Raw genomic sequence first — 21,683 nt, 5'->3', positions numbered from 1 at the left:
TGTTGCAGGGAGTTATGAGTATTTCTGGGAGTGTTCGTTTCCAGCACATGCTACTTAGAATTTGAAAAGATATTCAGTGTCTCTTTGTCATGAATCTTTCCACTGGGACCAGGCCACTCCTGGATGAACTCACAGATTGAGAGTTTCTCAAAATACATAATCAAATTGTTGGTCTTAAAAATATACTATTTTAAAGTCTTGAAAAATCAAAGAATGAAAATAAGGTTAATATTTGGCAAAAACAGTCAATTTGAGGAGTTGTCTCTTTCAAAACTCTGATTTCACTTACAGAGTTCGCTTCCAAAAAAATTCACTTCGCATGTCATAAATTAAAATTGTTTCTCTTTATGCCATTCCTTAAATTCCTGATAAATTTCCTTGAAGTGTTAAATTGTTTTTAACTTGTTGGGAATAGAGGTTTGGTAGGTTTGGGGTTTTTTTGTTTTGTTTTGTTTTTTATTTATTTATTATGTTTATTTTTGGCTGTGTTGGGTCTTCGTTTCTGTGCGAGGGCTTTCTCCAGTTGCGGCGAGTGGGAGCCACTCTTCATCGCGGTGCGCGGGCCTCTCACTATCGCGGCCTCTCTTGTTGCGGAGCACAGGCTCCAGACGCTCAGGCTCAGTAACTGTGGCTCACGGGCCTAGCTGCTCCGCGGCATGTGGGATCTTCCCAGACCAGGGCTCGAACCCGTGTCCCCTGCATTGGCAGGCAGATTCTCAACCACTGCGCCACCAGGGAAGCCCGGTTTGGGGTTTTTAAGTGCGATTTAGTGAAGACTGTTTTAATACTCACCATAGTTCCAAACAAAAACCTTAAAATATTAAACGAAATCATAGCTTATAACTTTTCAAGGTAGCAAATGTTTGCTAGTCTTGAAAAATGTGTTAATGGTCGTAAATGACCTCCTGCACATTTCTTTACACTTTTGGACCTCTGGTGTGGTTTAATTTAGGAGCGTCTGCAGCACCACTCCCGTCTCACAGCCATGGGTAGGGGCGCCTGTGAGCAAAGGAAGGGCTGCTCACGCACGCGATGGAGCACAGACGTGCCGAGCCTTGTTCTACGGGAAGAGACGGCCTGCCTGGGACTCGGGCCACCATGGCTCCGCCTCCCAGTGCTCTCCCGCGTCCCCCGCAGGGCCCGCCCCGCCGAACAGCCCCTTCTCCAGGCTGGGGGCCTAGGCAGGGGCTCCTGGCCAGCGAAGTCTGACCCTCACTGCGCTCGTCAAAACTCGCTTTTCATGGCAGTAAGAGAAACTCAACTCAAGTGTATACAAAAAGAAGAACTGACCCAGATAACGAAGTTCTAGGATTGTCTGGCTTTAGCCACTGCTGCCTTCTGGCTTCTGCTGTCCGTTTCTCAGCCCTGCCTCTCTGGAAGGGATGCCCTCCATATCACAAAGTGACCTACTTCTAACGTAAAACCCACTATCCCAGAGGAAGACGAACCTTGTCTCTCCCACCAACTGCCTATTGGTACGGTTGACCCTTGAGCAACACCAGGCTTAGGGGCGCCAGCTTCAGCACAGTGGCAAATGCACGTATAGCTTGTAGTGGGCCCTCTGTGTCTGCAGTTTCACATCCACAGAGTGAACCAGCCACGGGTTGTGTAGTCCTGTACCATTTACTATTGAAAAACAGCCCTGTATAAGCGGGCCTGCTGCAGTTCAAACCCGTGTTGTTCAAGGGTCAGCTGTATTCAGGAATCCCCTGACGGCCCTGTTTGCCGCACATCCCCGTCCTGACCCACCAGTGTGTCCAGCCAGGGAGTGACTGTCATGCCCATCCTGTGGGCGAGGCAGAGGCAGACCCCCCTGCACCACATGGAGCTGCCCCTACGGTTACCGAAAAGCCGGGATAAGAGTGCCGGTCAGGCACGACCCCCAAAGGCTACTGCTCAGACTGTGCGTGGTCTGTAGAGTGAATAAATCGTGTCTCCCATGGGCCAAAACTACCGTTTGTTTAATTATAGATAGAGGTTGGCATGGATGAAATACAAAGTCATTTAAAAACATAACTCTCAATTTATAGTCGCTCCTTCTCATTATGCATTTTCATGTTGAATGGACTGTACCCCATGGGAACCATTTTGTACTTCAAAGAGAGGTCTCCATACTCACAGCGATTGGGTAGCATTGGGTTTTTTTTAAATAAAGCTTTGGCTTGAAAAGAACCACAGGAAAAGTGCGTTGGACCTTAGTCTGCTGCTCGCCTTTCCCCAGAGTGCATCCTTTTTGTGATACTTGAGCCCGCCATCCTCACCAACCCCCCCTAACCGCGTCCCCTCAAACTTGAGGTTTCTCATCTTATTCCTGCAGAATTTCTACAGTTATTCATTGCATTCCTCTCCTGTTCAGCTCATTAAAGCAGTGTGTGTAGGTCTTCGTAGTCCACATTAGTGTTAAAGACGTATCAATTTGATTATTATAAAATCAAATTATATTAGTTTGATCAGTTTAAAATATCAATATTTATTAAAGCAGTTCTTTAAATCGTAATTTTTGTTAAGCTCATAAATAATAGATACCGGCTTATGACACTGGAAATAAGATTGCGTGTTAATAAAGTTTAAGGTGGGTAACGTATATACACACACATATCTCCATGTACTGATGAAGTGAAATCTCTCAAACCCAGTGACCCAGGCTTACCATGTGGTTGACTCTTCTCCAGGAATTGGAACACGGTGGCCGCTTGCCAGCTTGGCATCACCACTGATTCCTTTTCTTTCTTCCAATGTTGTGCGGACACCAGCCAAATGAACTCTCCCGTCCCGTGTTATCGCATGTGGACTTCTGGTGCATGTAAACCATGGACGCTTATTCTTGACTGCATGTCTGTAACTCAGTGAGGCTCTAAGGGAGACGCAGGAGGACTTGAAAGGAGCATTTGAATAACAAGTTTATTTTCAGGGATGGCAACATAAAAGAGATGAGAAATGCTAATAAACACGCAACACAATTCCAGTTAACCCCATTGGCAAGAGAGGAGGCTTTGGGTAAACAAACCAAAATAACAGCTAGAATTCAGATCTGATAACTGTGTTTTGATTAAGTCAAAAGATGGCAAAAGATCGTTTTTGCTACTCCTCCTACTGCAGCAACAGAGGCTCACCTCCCCGACCGCACCGAAGTGGAAACACCACATTGTGATTCTGCGGGGACCTGGTGCATTTTGCCCAGTGACCCATCAAGAGGAACTTGAGCCAAGATCTTATCAGTGATGGAGATGGAGACACCTTAGGGTTTTCCAGTATCGTTTTTCACTTTTTCTTCTTCGACATGGTTATTAACGCTACCAGATCTTTCAAATCCTGAGGTATTTTCTTGTGGCTCCAAGTAGCTGCTACGGGTTAGGTTCTTGAACTGAGGGTCCAGTTACAACATCCATATGCTTCCCAGCCCACTCTCTGACCTTCATTCCTTTTCAGTACTTTTTCAGACTTTTAATGTTTCCATCCACTAATCCCAGGAGACTCAATATTGTGAACACTCAGCCCAGTTCTTTCTTTTCCAAAAGTTAAATAGAAATTAAGCTTGATATGGATTGCATAACTTTTTTAAGTTAAAAGTCCTTTGCTCACAACCTAAGACAGTTAATCTTGACAGCATGTAAATGCTAAAAATTTAAGAACTTCCTTAGGTAGGCCAGAACCTTACCACTTCCTCCTGCACTTAGTGGTGTCAGCAATGATGCATCTGCAGGAGGGATCGTCAGTGTCCTTAAGAATAATATCAATACTTGTCCACGGCCTTATTTCTTTTGAACTCTGCTCCATTTCTCTGAAGCACTGATCACAGGATCCAGCTTTGATTCCTTTCGTGTGGACTTGTGCCAGTTTGCCTGATTTCATTAAGTTTTTGGAAAGGGCTAAAACTATGGTATCGTTTCATTGCAATCCTCACATCAATCATAATTTGGGATGGTCTTGGTGAAAGATGAGGAATTCAGACTGGGAGGCTGGAGCAGGCTGGTCTAGTGGTGAGGGGCTGGGGTACGGGGAGTAATGATTGCATGTTCCAACTCCAGGCACCTCTACCTCAGGGTTTTTTAGTTGTGGCTTCACTCCAAAATGATTGCAGTTATAAGGCCCATACCCAGGTATATAGAAACCATGCAATTTTTTAAAAAAAATTTTAATGAAGTATAGTTGATTTACAATGTTAGTTTCAGGTGTACAGCACAGTGATTCAGTTATATATAGAGATATATATATAGATTATATATATATGTTCTTTTCCCATACAGATTATTACAAAATATTGAGATATTGAGTATGGTTCTCTGTGCTATACAGTAGGCCCTTGTTGGTTATCTATTTTATATATAGTAGTGTGTATATGTTAATCCCAACCTCCTAATTTATGAAATCATGCCTTTTTTTTTTTTTCGGGCGGGGGGCTGTGTTGGGTCTTCATTGCAGTGCACGGGCTTCTCCTTGCGGTGGCTTCTCTTGTTGCGGAGCATGGGCTCTAGGCACACAGGCTTCAGTAGTTGTGACCCGCGGGCTCTAGAATGCAGGCTCAGTACTTGTGGCGCACAGGCTTAGTTGGTCCACGGCATGTGGGATCTTCCCAGACCAGGGATCAAACCAGTGTCCCCTGCACTGGCAGGCGGATTCTTAACCACTGTACCACCAGGGAAGTCCATGCCAGTTTTAATTAGGCACTTATCCTCTCTCTCTCTCTTTTTTTTTTTTGAATGGGGACCCCCTGATCTTCCAGGTTTACAGCCAGGAATGGTAAGGTATAGCCAAGGATAAGCAAGTTACTCCCTTGCTGACTTGATAGGCCAGAGGACTTTTAGATGATGGCTGTTCATCACAGAAGCTAAATACCATAAATTCTAGCTTACTCCGTGTTTTTTCCCTTTACTACTCTTCACCCTTGACCAAATTTTCCATTGTATTGTTTTCCTGTTGCAATCCTCTCCTCTGGATTTATAACTTTTCATCTTAGGAAAGTGCCCCTCCCCCCCCCTTACCCCCCATTATTAGCTAAACCACTTTGCTATGGCAACTTTATTTTGTCCAGTGGGCCTCAGTGTTTCTTTTCTACGAGTGTCCTTGGTTCTATTTAACTGCCTGTCCAGGGATCACTTTCCCTCTTAAGGTCCCTCTGGTGACCCTCTTGTCTCAGAGCCCCTCTGGGCCTTTGGTGCCACTTGCCCATCAATCCACATTACCAGGGCCAAGTCTAAAAGGACATCAGCAAGTACTAGATCACCGCAGCTACAATTTCAGAGTTCTCAGATCATTGATTCCTCAACAAGTCTCATCGATACATTGAACATGCCATAGAACCTGTGTTTTCTCTTTCAGTGCATAGTAGAACACTACCTCTTAAATATCAGTGATACACAGAGGACCTGGTTGGTCAGTAAGAGTTCATCCTTTCAGCCTTCAGATGACACACAGATAGATAGGCTTACCACCTCTAACCCAAGTGGAACAGAAGGTTTTGCCCTCTGGTGCAGCATGTCACATCTCTAAGAATTCAGGTGTTTTCCCAATCAAAGAAAAGTAGACTTCAGGGAAGCTCCCTGGGGTTCCAGTGGTTAGGACTCAGCATTTGACTGCCATGGTCAGTCCCTGGTCGAGGAACTAAGATCCCGCAAGCCACATGGCACAGCCAAAAAAAAAAAAGAAAAGAAAATTAGACTTCAAGTAAAACATTTATCTAGAATCTACAAATTAGGTGTTATGAATTTTATTCTGCAAATGAGAACTCCATGAATTACAATCTTTGAAGTAGATTCTAAGTAAAAAATACTATAAATTAACATCCTACCACTAAGCATCTTTTAAACTGAGAATGACTTTCCCCCAGCAGTCTCCCAAAACATTGAGAATATGCCAGGTTAGTGCCCTTGACCTTTCGCTTTTGGAAAATGTGTTCTGTTGAACCAGTAATCTAGATTCAAACACCATCACCCGCCTCTGTCTTTTCAGTTGACACCTCTACTTTACTAGTTATAAAATGTTTTTGGTGTCTTTAGGGAAAGTTAAAGAATATCCACAATCAAATTCTTCGTCTCTCTTGGTTTTCATTAAATCCTTTTGTCTGTGACATTGTCTTTTAAAACAGAGATCAACAAACATTTTCTGTAAAGGGCCAGAGAGTAAAATATTTTAGGTGTTGCAGCCCAAACAGCCTCTGTCCTCACTACTCAACTCTGCTGTTACAGCACAAAAGCAATCATAGACAATATACAAATGAGTGTGTTCCAATAAAACTTTATTTATAAAACTAGACAGCTGGCCTGATGTATGGTGTATGGGCTATAGTTTTCCAACCTGTGATTTAGAAGAAAGGAGAGGTCCATGAAATTTCCTGTTTGAGTAATAAGGCACACAGAACTGTCTCAGGACCGCCTAACCTCTTTCCCATTGGGAACTGTTTTGGGTTTCCCAATGTCCCTAAGTACTGGTGTGAATGAAATGAAAAGGGCTGAGATGCTGTTCCCTGAGGCAGATAGCCAGCCCTATTCCTTTCCCCCATGGAAATCCCCATGGGCTGCAGGGAGGGGAAACAGCTGGTCTGGGAGCGCCCAGCCAGCCCCAGTTTATAGAAGGAATTCAAAGCCCTGCTTTAGGTCACTTTGCCTCAACTCTGAAATATAACAACATATGAAATATAAATATTATTTGTACACTTGCCACATCTAGTAGACGTAAGTGCTTGAAATTAAATTTTCATAGAAAATTACATCATGATAGGTAGAATGGTTGTGGAGGTGGGGATAGAAGGTGGAGGAAGTAGAAATTGGAAGGTGAGATTGTAGTCAGAAAGGGACACCACACAAAGCTGGCAGACGTGTGGTACTGACGGAACTGTTTTTGGGTGTAAAGTGCATCCACATTGATGCTTTGTGTTATTTATGTGCAAGTACATGAAAAATTCAGGCTTTATTGGCTGGGTGTCTGTGGGAAAATAGCTGATGGACTGATGGTATCACTCTCCTTCAACACGCTAGAGAATTACTCAGACACTCATCAGATGCCTGGGCCACATATTTATTTGAAAACGTGCCATCATGGGAAGCTTTCATTCACCAAGGTCACTGAGAGGGCAGCAGAGGGAGGCCTACTGAACTTCAAATGGTTCTTGCCGCTTGTGTCAGTAGCAAAGCAATGAAGGAAGGATCTGACTTGCCAAAAGAAGAAAAGTTCAGAGAAAACTGACTTTGTTTTGATTGAGAAAAGCAGATAGCTGAGCAGCAAGTATTCTCTTTTTTATTCCTGTTTTTCAGTTTATAAACATAAACAAAATGTGTATTACCTTATTCCTAGTCATTTCTACAATTTTCTCTATTTTTTTTCTATTAGTATAATTTTATTCTTGGACTACTTATTTTAAAATCAAATTCTGTCATTATATGTAATAATATGTTTCCAATAACCTTGCTCTTTAATTAGGTACACTGAGTGGTGTAATCTTTAAAACCTCCATCAAAGGGAACAGTGCATAGCTCCCACACAGGGCCAAGAAGGTCTTGCCTCAGTAGTAGGGGAAAAAGTAATCCTAGACTAAACACAGTTCTGGTCCCACCCAACAAAGCTTTAAAAGAAAAACCCCCCAAAATCAAGTTGTTTCCAAGTAACTAAACTGTATCCCAGAACAGAGTATAAAATATTTATAAATATAAAAAATACAGTATGAAAAAAGATAAGATGTCTGACATCCAATTCAAAATTAGGCATGTAAACAAGCAGGAAAATACAACCTATAATGAAAAAAATCAACCAAAATTAATGCTTAAATGATACAGATAATAGAATTAGGAGACAGGGACATTAAAACAGTTATGACATTTTTTTTTTATGTTCATGAAACTAGAGGAAAGAAGAAAAGATTAGTTAACTTGAAGACATGATGATAGAGACTATCCAAAATGAAGCAGGAAAAGGCTGAAAAAAAATGAAAAGAGCAATCAGTGACCTAGAGTCCCATAGGAGAGAAAGGAGAGAACTGAAAATATTTTAAGATATAATGGCTAAATTTTTTTCTAATTTTATGGAAACTACAAACCCACAGATTCAAGAAGCTTCAGGGAATCCCAAGTACAAGAAATGTGAAGAAAATCAGAGCTAGTCACATCTTAATCAAATTGCTTAAAACCAGTGATAAAGAGAAAATGTTAAAGGACAAAAGACTTTATATACAGAGGAACAAAGATAAATTGACAGCTGATTTCTTGTCAGAAACAATGCAAACTGGAAGACAGTGGGGCAACATCTTTAAAGTACTGAAAGAAAATTCTCCACCTAGAATTCTCTGCCCATTTAAAATGTCTTTCAAAAACTAAGCTGAAAAAAATAATTTTTCAGACAAGTAAAAGCTGAAAGAATTTATCATTAGCCAACCTGAAGTATAAGAAATGATAAAAGAAGTCCTTCTGCAGAATGAAAATTATACCAGGCAGAAACCTGGATCTACTCAAAGGAATGAAGAGGACCATGAAATAGTAACTACGTGGGTAAACACAAAGATTTTTGAAGTCTCTTTGAAAGTTAAGTGACTCTATAAAGCAAAAATAATAGAAATGTAATGCAGGGTTTCTACAATACATGGAAACAAAATAAATTACAGCAACAGCTCAAAGCCTAGGAGGAGAGAAATGGCCCTATATTTTTTTTTTAGATTCTTACACTGTATGTGGGGGAGTAAAATATCACTTGGAGGTAGACTGAAAAGTTAAATGTGTATCATAAGGCCTTCCCTGGTGGCACAGTGGTTAAGAATCTGCCTGCCAATGCAGGGGACATGGGTTTGAGCCCTGGTCTGGGAAGATCCCACATGCCACGGAGCAGCTAAGCCCGTATGCCACAACTACCGAGCCTGTGTTCTAGAGCCCACGAGCCACACTACTGAAGCCCACGCACCTAGAGCCCACGCTCTGCAACCAGAGAAGCCACTGCAAGGAGAAGCCCGCACACAGCAACGAAGACCCAACGCAGCCAAAAATAAATAAATTTTTTAAAAAAAAATGTTTATCATAAACACTAAGGAAACCAGTAAAATAACACCAAGAGTTATAGTTAATAAAACAACAAAGAAATAAAATGAAATCATTAAAAATGGTCTATCCAAAGAAAGCTGAAAAAGGAGAAAAAGAACAAAGAATAGATAGGACAGAGAGAAAAAGAATAGCAAGACAGTAGATTTAAACCCAGCCATATCAGTAATCACATTAAATGTAAATGGTCTAAATACCCAAATTAAAAGACAGAGATTGTCAGATTGGCTAAAAATGCAAGATGCAGCTATATGCTGCCAACAAGAAACCCACTTTAAATATAAAGACATTAGTAAGTTAAAGGAAATAGGCTGGGAAAATGCTAATAGCGATCAAAAGAAAGCTGGATTGGTGTCAGAATAGAACTAGAGCAAATAATATTAACAAAGATAAAGAGGGTTGTTTCATATTTGTAAAGGGGCCATTTCATCTACAGGACATAACAATCCTAAGTGTTTATGCATCTAATAACAAACCTTCAACGTAGACGAAGGAAAACTACAAGGAAAAATAGACAAAGCCAGAAATACAGTAAGAGATTTTAAAACCCTTCTCAGAACAAATAAACAGAAAGTTAAGAAGGATATTAGAAGACTTGAACAGCACTATAATCCAACTTGACCTAACTGGATTAAAAGAACACTCTACCTAACAATAGCAGAATACACATCCTTTTCAAATGCAAACAGAATATTTACCAAATAGACCATATTCTGGGCCACAAATTAATTTTCAGTAAATGTTGAAGGATTCAAGTCATACAAAATATCTTCTTTAACCAGAGTGGAATTAAATTAGAGATCAACACTGAAAGACATTTGGAAAACCCCCAAATATTTGGAAACTAAATAAGCCACAGAAAAGGAGAAAACATTTGCAGATCATCTATCTGATGAGGACTTGTATATGGGTAATAAATACATGAAAATGTGCTTATCATCATTAGTCATTGGGGAAATGTAAGTTAAAACCATAATGGGATACCACTGTATAGCTATTAGAATACCTAAAATTAAAAAGACTGACCATACCAGATGTTAGTGAGGATGTGAAAACAATTAAAGGCTAAACATGCACCTACCGTATGACTAAGCCATTCCATTCCTAAGTGTTTACTCAAGAGAAATGAAATATATGTCCATATAAAGGTCTGTACATGAATGTTCACAGCAGCTTGTTTTGTAATAGCATAGAAGAAACTTTACACTTGAACACATGCAGCTTATCGTATGCCACGCTGCTAAATAATTCACTCTGTTTTTAAAATTAAGTTGCTGAAAGTAGAAAAACAAGAGAAAAAAAATTTAAAAGAGAAAGTTAAGTCCATTAATTTTTTTTTAACTTTCTATGCTGCATAACAAATTACCAACAAATTTAGCAGCTTTAAAATAACACCAAACCCAGCTTAGCTAAGTTGCCTGCTTCAGGCTGCAGTACTGCCATCAGCTAGGGCTGTGGTCTCATGTGAGGCTAGGGGTCCTCTTCCAAGCTCACAAGGTCGTTGGCAGATTTCAGTCCCTTGCAGTTGTAGGACTGAAGGCCCAGCCTTTTGCTGGCTGTCAGCTGGAGGCTACACTTAAGTCTCAGAGGCTACATGTGATTTTTACCACCTGGCCTTCTTAGACCGTCTCATGGCATGGTAGTTTATCAAAAGCCAGCATGGGGGAAAGTTGAATCTGCTAAGACAGAAGGACCCCATCACTTTTGCCATATTCTCCTGGTTAGAAGTAAGTCACAGGTCTCACCTGCACTCAAGGAGGGGGAGTTACTGGGAGTCACCCTAGTGTATATGAACCGCAATACGGTACACAGCACATGGAAACAGAGACAATAGAAAGGAGTCCCCAGGATCATGGCAAAGGGAGATGCCACCATCAGCTGTTTAGTAGGCCTACAGGAAGAAGGGCGCCCGCAGGATGGCCACAGGGATGACTAATCTCATGTGTGGGCATATGAAGAGATGACCAAGACTGTCAGAGTGCATTAGTGCGTGAATGATAGGCCTATAGAAAGGTAAACTAATGAAGATACGAGACAGTTGTTAACTCCAGGAGAAACAGGAGTTGTACAAGAAGGAGAAAGTGATCAGAATATGTATGATGGCCCTCTGTGAATAATACTTACATTGTCCTAATAAATCCTGATCGGACCAAAAGGAATGATAGCTCTTCATTTGCGAGATGGAAAGTGGAGGTGGGGGAGCATGGGTAGTAGGATGTCAAAGAGCTAAATCCTCATCTTCTGTGTTAGAAAGCCAATAGGTAGCATCTGAAGTTGCAAATCAAGAAAGAGCAGGGATGATAAAAAGAAAGCGCTGAGAGGCCTTTCTCACCTTCCGGGATGGCCCACACTCTGTCTGTGGAGTGTGTGTCTCTCTAAATAAATCCACTTCTTACCTATCACTTTGTCTCTCACTGAATTCTTTCTGCGATGAGACATCAAGAACCTGAGCTTCATTAAGTCCTGAAACCAGGGACTGAAGACTCCCAGTTCTGCTTCATAAGTAAAGGTTAGCCGGAAGCGCTCAACCACCAGATCAACTGGAACCTAAGGAATGATGATGTTCACCTTCTCTGATTCTTGTGATGTCAATCCAGTTTGGAGTCAGTCGATGTCCCAAGCCCCTTCATGAATATGCATGTACGCTTACCTTAAGACTTCCCTGGTTTTGCTGTTGGGGAGACAATGCTTTGGGAAAGATCCCCGGTGTTCTCCTTACTTGCTGCAAGTAATAAATCCTTTCTTCTCCCAAAAAAAAGAAAGAGCTGAGAATTGCTAGTGGTTGCCTCTGAGGAGCTGGAATACAGCTGGGGTGGGGCAGCAGTGGACAGGGAACTGTCATTTTTTATAGTATGCCTTGAGGGCCAATGTGACCTTTTAAGCCACGTGCATGACTTGCTTTGATAAAAATTAGATTTACAAAATAGAAATCCATCATGTTGCTCTCTTGATGTTTCTCCTTACTTTTAACACATGCTGTGTGTTTGTGAGAAACAGAAAGAGAGCAAGGTACATGATTTGTGAGTGACTTAAAGATACTTGGTCCACAGTTTTCTTTTTCTTCCACTGCATTAATCCAGAGGAAGCAGGTCTGGCAGCTGCAGCATCCCTGCCGTGTTGGGGAAGCCGGGTGAAGAAGGGGAAAAGGCGGGAGGGACGGCGGGGGGCTCACCTCCCAGGCAGGATCTGCACCCGCTAAGTCCTTTAATTATCGGCTGCCCTTGCAATGAGAAAAAGTGTTGTGTTTAGAGAAGCCTTTGCAAGTAGCCCAGTTAGGACTCTTTCCATCCAGGAATTGGAGAAAGGTAAAGCGGGGAAAACATGTTTTGTGGATATTCATGGAAGTATGTAGAGAGAAGGAAATACCCACATAAGTACATGTGCATTTGCTAGGCCTGCCATAGTAATGTATCGTGGACTGGATTGCTCAAACAGCAGGTTTATTTTCTCAAAGTTCTGGAGACCAGAAGACCAAGACCAAGGTGTCAGCAGGGTTGGTTTCTCCTGAGGCCTTTCTTCTGTGCCCATGCATCTCTGGGCTTTTCCTCTTAGAGGGACACCAGCCCTACTGGATAAAGGTCCCACCCTTATGACCTCATGTTGGAGGTTGGGGCTTGAACATATAGATTTGGTTGGGGGGTGGGGGGGACACAGTTCAGTCCATAACATCCTGTAAATCACTTATAGACCCAATCTGAGGTCCTGAGCATTCAGCTGGGATCTGGTCTGAACCACCTAAAAGAAAAAAAGAAAAAAAAAAAGAGAGAGATGGCAGAACAATATAGGCCTCTAGTATTTAAAATAGTTACATTAGGTGGCAGGGTGGCCATGAATTCTTTGCTAATTCAGTTTCCTGGTCAAGCCTTGGCCAGCCAAGTGTCCGGTTAGTAAACATGAGATGTGATAACTCTTCCCCTCCCCCTCCTCCCAGGCTCCCCCAGACCACGCCTTTGCCTCTGTCCCAAGAGAGCCATAAAGGGGACATTAAAATAATGGATACAATTTCCCTCTGTCTTGTTATGTTTTCCTGCTGCAGCAGCTTATTATCTCTGGGGAGGAGCTTTGCCGGGGTTGGAGGAGGGGCGGGGGGAAGAAAAGGGAAATGCTAAATTACATGGGCAGCTGTGTCTTCGATAACAAGCTCGGTGAAGAAAAGGACCAGCTCAGCTAAGTCAAGGCGGTTTTCGCGACACCGCCCCCCCCCTGCCCCGCCCTCCTCCTTCTCTTCCCTTCCCCTTCATCTTCTCTCTCCTTCCAGGAGTTACAGAATGATGACTTAATTGCTAATAGGACCTTGGGATAAAACACACGCCCAGAGTATCACAGTTCATTTTCAGAAGATGAGCTTCTCAGAAACCAGCATTTGATTACTTAATATTGAGTTTCCAAACAATGAAACGTTATAAAATTGGTTTGTTTTGCCAAAGCTGGGGGGGTTCTCCTGGCCTGCCACCTGTCCATCGAAAGGCCGGAGAGGAGACACTGCAAAAGTTGCAGCCGAGAGGAGCAGTGTGTAAAGAACTGAATTTGTGCTTCTTCTCTTCACAGCATCTTCTTCGGCCTACGCAGAAAGAGTAATCCTCTCCTCCTAAAGACTGAACTCAGTTTAAAATCATACTTGTTTTTAGCTCCTCATCACACTTCTGAAGGTTTCTCTCTTAAAATAACATTGGTCATCAGTCAGAGGCCCCCGATTACTCGATACTTAGGTCTTGGTTATTGGGTGTAGCGTCAGATTTGATTGTCATTAGTAGGAACAACAGAAAGGGGCTCTTTTAAACTGTTTATAGAGCAGGAAACATTAGGGGGAAATCTCAAAACTAATGAACATCTTTTTTCTTATAAAAGAAACATATAATTATTCACAGTTCAGATTTGTTTTCAAGTCTCCTTTTTCTGTTTCTATCATAAGTAACAGCACTGTGCTTCATCTAGACAATTATAGTTGTACCTTCTATAATAGAATAGCAATTGTATCCATTGTGTATTACACACTAAACTAGGGTCCTTTCTTACTTTATCTCATTTTAATTTTGAAACAGAGCCTATAACATAGATCTGTTTATATTCATAGTGTATTTCCAGGTAAAGAACCAAGACTCAATGATGTAACTTACCCAGGTACACAGGCAGTACAGGAATGGGGCCCTTCCCCTCACCCCTCAGAGTCACCTGGCTTACTGCTGCCCGTCAGACTTTGGTTACCTCTTCCAGCCTTTGTACTCGACGTTCCCATTCCTAATTGGTCCAGGGAAAGTCACACAACTGTCTTGAGGCCACGTCCACACCTCTCAGTGGGGCTGCGCAGACCTCTCCCGCCTCACCTGTCTCACACGGCTGTTGGCAGCCTCAGCTGTGGTCCTTACGGTGAAATGAGGAGAGATGGGGAAGAATCTCCCCAGCTCCCCAATGGATATGGAAGAGTGAGATGTGAACAGTGTAATACCTGTGTAGATATGACCTTTATCTATCATTTTGGCAATGGATAAGAACAAAGCATGTGATGAATGAATAAGAACAAAGTAAGTGAGAGAGGAACCAATTGGTTGGTCAGCAGTAGCAATGTTTAACAGTCACAAGGTATTATTTACTCACTGCTGACTAGTGTGACTAAGATGTAATTTGGAAAGATACCACCCCGGGTGTAAGCTGTGTTAACATTTTCTTGCATAAATATTAAAAGTTTAAAAGGAATCAAGACTAAAATTGTAAAGTAAATGAATCTGCTTTACAAATTCATGTAAATTTATTTACACAAATATTGTAGCTGAAATCTCAGTAGTTTGATAGGACGTGTATTCCCATTGCAAAGGCAGCTCATAACATTTCTTTGTGCAGTTGAAGCACACATGTTGCCACCGAGGGGCAGCGACACTAAATGCCATGATGTAAGGGAGGCAGGAGGGATCAGTGGTTAGAGCTAGGACTTTGGGGTCACACTGTCTGCTTTTGAATTCCAGCTCAACCAGCTGTTAGCCGTGTGATTTGTGTTATTATGCTTTTCCTCGTCTTATTTTCCTAATCTGCAAATTGGGGATAATGAAACTGTAATAACATGCACCTTGTGGAATTGTTGGAATTAAATGAGATACAGAGCATGGAAAGCACTTGGCAGAGTCCCAGAGGTATTACCATTGGGCACCAAACTATTGTTTTGAAAATTGGTAAATAAAAGAAAGGAATCAGGGGGGAAAAAAATGAGTCACTGAAGGGGACATTCTTTCTCGCACTGGATATCACAGGGTGTGGCTACGATGTGGCCTGGAGCTGCCCACGCAGAGCAGAAAGCCTGGGGATGAAGCCAACACCAAGAGGACAATAGAGAGAAGCCCTGGGGCTGCATTATGCCACCTCTGGTCTTCCAGGCACGGAAACAGGAAGGACAGTGTCTTACTGAGCAAGCCAGCGTGGGGCTTTCCTGGCAAGCATAGTTGAAAGCTGACTAAGGATACCGTCCTTAAAATCAGAGCAAAAAAAGAAAAATAAATTATTTGGTGGGGAAAAAGATGCATTCAAATGCAGAGTGGTCTTTGAACTAAAAGCTCTTAGTCCTTTGTAATATTTGAGATGCATGAAAGGTGCCGAACTTCTTCGTTTCCTTTGTCAACATCCATTAGGTCAGACGCCCTGCTCGCATTTATTTTTCTTTTCTTCTAAAGAACTCTCCCTAATCTCTCATCTTCCAAAAGGCAGGGCGCATTGACTTTACAGTTGATCCTTGAAGAACAGGGGTTGGAACAGGGCGGGTCCACTTCTATACAGATTTTTTTCAATCTAAATATGACAGTAGTATTTCAGTCTCAACAATCCACGGTCTGCACTGGTTGAATCTGTGGATAGGGAGGAACCTCGGCTACCAAGGGCCAACTATAAATTATCCTTGGATTTTCAACCCTGCTGGGTATCAGTGCCCCTAACCCCACGTGGTTCAAGGGTCAACTGTAGAATGTGTTGGCAACAACTCTTCTTGGGTCTCCCCACTCCAGCCACATTCCTTTGTTTAGAAATTACCCCAGGTGCCTCTTTTAAGTTTTACTCTCCCTGAGAATCAGATTTCAGAATTGTACATGTGGAATTTTCCAATTTCTGTACGTAACTACATAAATACATGTTATATAGTCACATGGCTTATATAAGAATAGAAAATTTCTTGGGAGTTTGCACAAGACATTGTTTACAGGGGTCACCTCCAGGAAACAGTATTAGGAGAACAAGACTTGGCTTTTTACTTCTATTATTTATTACTTCTCAGTTGAAAGTATTTTCTTTTTGAAAGTGTTTTTTGTTGAAAGTAAGTTTTTTCTAACTAATGGAAAAGTTAGTTTGGAACAGCCTTCTTACCACTAAGACTTATAGTTTCCTTTACAAAAGAAGAGAGAAATAACTGTACTTGCTCAGTCTTTTATTCAACGCCATTGAAATAAATTGGAATAGTCGGAGCTCTGTAATACTGGCCCAAAATGTGAGCACGATAGAGTCATCTTTATAGTGATTGAACTTGACTTCCATCTTCGAAAATCAGACGTTAAGAATTTATTATGTTCATTCTTTTTATATGAAAAGCAAAGAATGAAAAAGATTTTTTTTTTTAACTAAAAAGTAAAAAGTGACTCGACCCAAATGATCTACTTAATGGTCCGTCCCTCTGGAAGCAGGGACCAGGTCCTGGTCACCTTGGTATCCCCATAGTGAGTGCTCAGCAAAGGATTGTGGGTTGAATGAAGCCTCACTGTCCTTTCGCACAGGAACAGGCACTCTGATAGGACACGCCCCAAGCACCCAGAGCATCCCTGGCAGTCACGGGCCGTGCAGGTGAATGTTACCTAACCCAGAAGGAAATCCCAGAGCCTCCATCGCCGCTAAGTCAGGCAAGTGCAATCCCAGTGGTAGCAGCACTGTTTTCATTATCATGATTTTTTTTAAATTTATTTTTATATTTATTTTTGGCTGTGTTGGGTCTTCGTTTCTGTGCTAAGGCTTTCTCCAGTTGTGGCAAGCGGGGGCCACTCTTCATCGCGGTGCGCGGGCCTCTCACTACCGCGGCCTCTCTTGTTGCGGAGCACAGGCTCCAGACGCGCAGGCTCAGTAGTTGTGGCTCACGGACCTAGTTGCTCCGCGGCATGTGGGATCTTCCCAGACCAGGGATCGAACCCGTGTCCCCTGCATTAGCAGGAAGATTCTCAACCACTGCACCACCAGGGAAACCCCCTCATTATCATGATTTTTAATACTTCTCTTCTTTCCTTTCACTTGATGTTTATACCGGCCATTTTTCCTCTTGCATCATCTTAGTTTAATTATCTAAATGACCATTAGATGTAAACAGTTCTGTCCCTCATGTCCAAAGAAGAGGGAGAAGGGAAGAAACAAAAAACCCAGTCCTCGAAAAGTTTTCTGTTTGTTTCCTAATTCTCTAATCATCCTCCATTTTACTCATCTGTTTAAAAAGATATTTAATGCAGGCCTAATATTGCCAGGCAGTGTACTTATAATTCAGAAAATACTTTTGCTCAGTAGTTTAAATGTTTGAGTTATTATTTCATCAAAAAGAATCTTTTTATTTAAATTACATCATCGTGTAGTTAACCATTGTAGTCTCTTTGGTGGTTCTTTTTTTTTTTTTGGCTGTGTTGGGTCTTAGTTGTGGCATGCAGGATCTTCGTTGAGGCATGCAGGATGTTTCGTTGCGGTGCGTGGGCTCTTCCTTGCAGCACTCAGGCTTCTCTCTAGTTGTGGTGTGTGGGTTTTCTCTCTCTAGTTGCGGCACGCAGGCTCCAGGGCTTGTGGGCTCTGTAGTTGTGGCACATGGGCTTAGTTGCCCCGCGGCATATGGGATCTTAGTTCCCTGACCAGGGATCGAACCCGCATCCCCTGCATAGGAAGGGGGATTCTTTACCACTGGACCACCAGAGAAGTCCCTTTTTGATTGTCCTTACATTTTTGGAACAAGATGATGGGTGTTTGGCCATATTGGTGGAGGAAAGAAATGTATAGAAGGGATTCCCTTTCAGATCATGAACTGAAGGAATAGTGAGTTCAAATGCTTATTTCTTTTCTGAATTACAACAAATCTGAATGATTTATCCAGTAGGAAAAAGCAGTAGATTTAAGGAGAAATCAGAAAAGAAATTATTTCACAAACACAACAAAATTAACTACAACGATATTTTGGTTAAGTGTTAAGTATGATACTATCACTTTATGAAACAGATTTTTAGGTAATTTTTCTACTCATTCTAAGAGTGTTTTACTCTTACTTCTGAATGACAACTTTTAGGTGTATGAATATTTTCTCTTTGCTGGTGTTAATGAATGTTTATAAAGGCTATTCCTATAACTCGTCGTTTCTCCAAAATAAGCTTAACCCGAAATCAAAGATTTGGAAGATTCATTGTAGTTAAAATTAGGGGCATGAAGGGCAAAAGCCCATGCTTTTCAGCCTTTGTAAAAGAATCCATTAATGCAGCATGACAAGTAAGTACAATTTAGTGGCCCCTCATTATTTTAAGCAGGAGGCCTTCTTCAAGGGCACACAAATAAGTCAACATAGATCACCACTGACCCCAGGCCTGGATCCAGAGGTCAACTCCCAAGGGCTGTCCGAATTCTTCTTTCCTGTAGTGCCCTGCTGACTCTTGTCTGGGGGCTCCAATCCTTTGGAAGCAGAGTGTTTTTTATTGGGAGAGAATCTGATGCGAATGTGTAAGGTCTTGTTAACATAATTCCATACTGTGTCTGCTCAGCAGGACTTTTATGTTAAACATAGATGTTCTGGAGGCGGCTATGTCTCCAGGGCTGGGAGTCCCCCAGCTCTGCACACTCCACATGCTTCCTGGTCTGTTGTTGCTCATCATCCCGAATAAGTAGGGAATCTTGATTCTTGAAAGTGACGATTGCATCATTGGAAAGGAACATGGGAGTCTTCTGATTGATCTCATTTTTCTCCCATTTGAGAGAAGTAAGTTGAAAATAGAGGAACGACATTTCATACTTCCTGGCATTTAATATTTTGGCTACTTTGAAAAGCTCCCAGTTTCGTGACAGTATCAGAATGACCCAAAGATGCACGTGCTGAGTCACTGCAGCCAGTGGTTCAGCTCCAGGAAGCATGCGAATCACACTGCCTTTGTCGGTCTTGGTCTTGCACCAGCTAAAAGTGAATGGTGGAAAGCTGAATTTTCATGTCTGTTAAAAAAGCTTGTAAACAAGCAGGCAGTGCAACTGTGTTATCCACAATAGAAGCTTCCATTATAATTTTGCTCAGATGAACCCAAATGCACTGCCTGCGGGGTTCTTCCTGGGTTTTCTCATCTCGTGTGGATTTAGATATGATCTGCCTCGTACTGAATTCTGCCCTGGAGTGGACAGTGTTGCAGCCTCAGGAGCGGCAGCAGTCAAGTCTGGGTAGCATCTTCACCCAGATACCTTCGACCGAGAGACTTATTTTACGTTAGAGACAGAGCAGCTTCACTGTGGCTGAATGCGGTCACTCGCTTCTTAAACTGTAAAACGCTGGTTCCTTTTTCCAAATCCATATCCCCGCACAGATTATAAAGGCGTCTTAAAACGCTCATGTCAGAATGCAGTTAGGTAGGAAAATTGTTGTAGAGTAACTGGTATGAGTTTGTAGCCCAGGAAACTGGAAAAAATATGAACAGTTCCCACCAATGTCCTTTGTGTTTGATGTTTCAGTGCTAAAACATTAAGCGTGGGTTCTTGCTGGGGTCTCCTAGGAGCAGCGACTGTAGTAACCAGAGAAAAATGTTACCCCCCCTGCTAGGAACAGAAACCTCAGGAGGATAAGCAGCCATCCACATACCTAAAGTTTTAAAGTACGGGAAATCCCCACCTACAAGCAGGTTGTGTGCCAGAACTTTATTTGTAGTTCATTGCTTGAAACGCAGAGCACATTTTCCTGAAGACATGCTATCAGTGGCGCCTGTATTCCAGGCAGGCCTCAGAAGCCTTTTTAGCCCATAATACACTAAAGTGCAGTCCTGTGCCATTAGCAAGACAGGAGCTGGCCACCGTATAGCACAGCGTTCTATGTGTCTGGCCACGTGGACCCACCTCACTCACACTCTCATCGTCCAGGTGGTTATGAGGCCGCAGGTGCACAGGTTTCCTCCTGGACCTGGAGCTCGGGCCGGGAAAAGGTAGCAGCACTTGGTCAGGGGTGAAAGGGCTTTCCTCTCCCCTTCCTCCTCAGCACCTCACCCCCTTCCCCAGGAGCTCCCTTTCCCAGGGCTAGAGGGAGTGGGGGGAGGCATCCTAGGCCGTATTGACTAAGCCAGGGCTTCTCAGATGGAAGCGTGCACACAGATATCCTGGGGATGTGCTGAAATTGCAGATTCTGATTCAGTGGGCCGCAGGTGGGCCCTGAGGTCCTGAATTTCCCACAAGCTCCTGGGTGATACCGACGCTCCTGGTCCACAGACCCCAGTTTGAGTAGCGAGAGTCTGTCAGCATCACAGGGGGGAAGAGTGGGTGTCAGAGAAATCCTGTCCCTACAAAAAAGGACCTTGAGAGTGAGAGGACGGAGATCTATGACAGAGGCCTTATCTGGCTTCCTTCGGTGTTGAGAACTTTCAGCCTGGTAAAAAGAAGTGGGAATACTAAAACTGATAAGGGGCAGCTCATCCACAGTCCTCACACTCCGGGTCCTAGACCCATGTGTAGTGTGTGAGCATCTCCAGAGGAAACCGGCCAGCTTCCCCAGCTCACCGGGGGTCTCTGGTGCAGGTGGACAAAGAGCGCTTTTTGCAGAACCGATCTAGACACAGTGCAGCAAAGCAGTGAGAAGCACGGGCCTGGTTTTAATTCTGTCTCCACCACTGACTAGCTGTGTATCCTTGAGCCCATGCCTTTGTGCCTAAATGTCCTCTGTCCTCATCAGTAAAGTGAAGCTAAAATTAGTGCCTACCTCTAAGGGTGATGGGGAACTTAAGTTATTATCTATGTAAAATTCTGAGTATAGAGTGCCCCAGCGGTGGTGGAGGCAGCAGTGGTGGTGGTAATTTGAGTAATTTGAGATTACAAACGTGGAGTCCAATTTCCCATTTTGCTGTTTATTACCTGTGTGGCCTTGGGCAAATGACTTAACACCTCTAAACCTCCATTTCCTTCCTTGTAACATGGAAACGATAAAAGTACCTACTTCATTGAGTTTGGGGGACGATGAAAAAAAAAAGCACTTACACAGTGCCTAGCACATAGTAAGTTCTCAATAAACAACAGTTACTGCTAGTAAAGTAGGCCAGCTATCTGGAGATCAGGAGTTTTCAAACTGTGCTCCAAGAGTTGAAGATTTTACCGAAATGTGTCTTGGGGGTTATTCATTAATTCATCCCTTCCACACCCACTGTCCCCTTCAGCCAGAGGGGCTTATCTTTGTTGGGCTTCAGCATTAAGATTTGACTTAGAAAAAGAGTTTGAAAATCACTGTTTTGGAGCTATGCTATGCTGTGGGACCATGGAGGGATTTCATTTCCTTAAACAAAGATGGAAATAGCAGATGGTGAATTTAAAAAGATACATGTATATATAACCCAAAGTTACATGAGGCTGAATTGAATCATATAGTTAATTTATGTCGTTAGATGTACAGTGTCCGGAGTGGTCGCTCTGCAGCACTGGCTAATACATAATCTTTGGTTCTCTCCCCTA

At 42.6% G+C, this 21,683-nt stretch overlaps 1 protein-coding gene across 8 annotated transcripts in view; it reads left to right on the top strand.

Moving 5' to 3' along the window:
* The window catches only part of MTHFD1L (methylenetetrahydrofolate dehydrogenase (NADP+ dependent) 1 like), a 212,569-nt gene that overhangs the window by 175,483 nt on the left and 15,403 nt on the right, over positions 1 to 21,683 (top strand). For 3 of the 8 annotated variants that reach the window (XM_082474546.1, XM_082474535.1, XM_082474540.1), the window contains one exon: positions 953 to 21,678. The exons of the other annotated variants lie outside the window; for them this stretch is intronic. In XM_082474546.1, the coding sequence (XP_082330672.1) occupies positions 953 to 1,309 (357 nt within the window). In that variant the 3' untranslated portion in view covers positions 1,310 to 21,678. Of the gene's footprint in view, positions 1 to 952; positions 21,679 to 21,683 lie in introns of those variants that run through there. 8 annotated transcript variants of the gene reach the window in all.

The sequence above is a fragment of the Balaenoptera physalus genome (genome assembly GCF_965194825.1).
Source record: "Balaenoptera physalus genome assembly, chromosome: 9".
Lineage (NCBI taxonomy): Eukaryota > Metazoa > Chordata > Mammalia > Artiodactyla > Balaenopteridae > Balaenoptera > Balaenoptera physalus.
The sequence above is the reverse complement of the archived record's forward strand: the minus strand, read 5'-3'. Positions and strand labels throughout refer to the sequence as shown.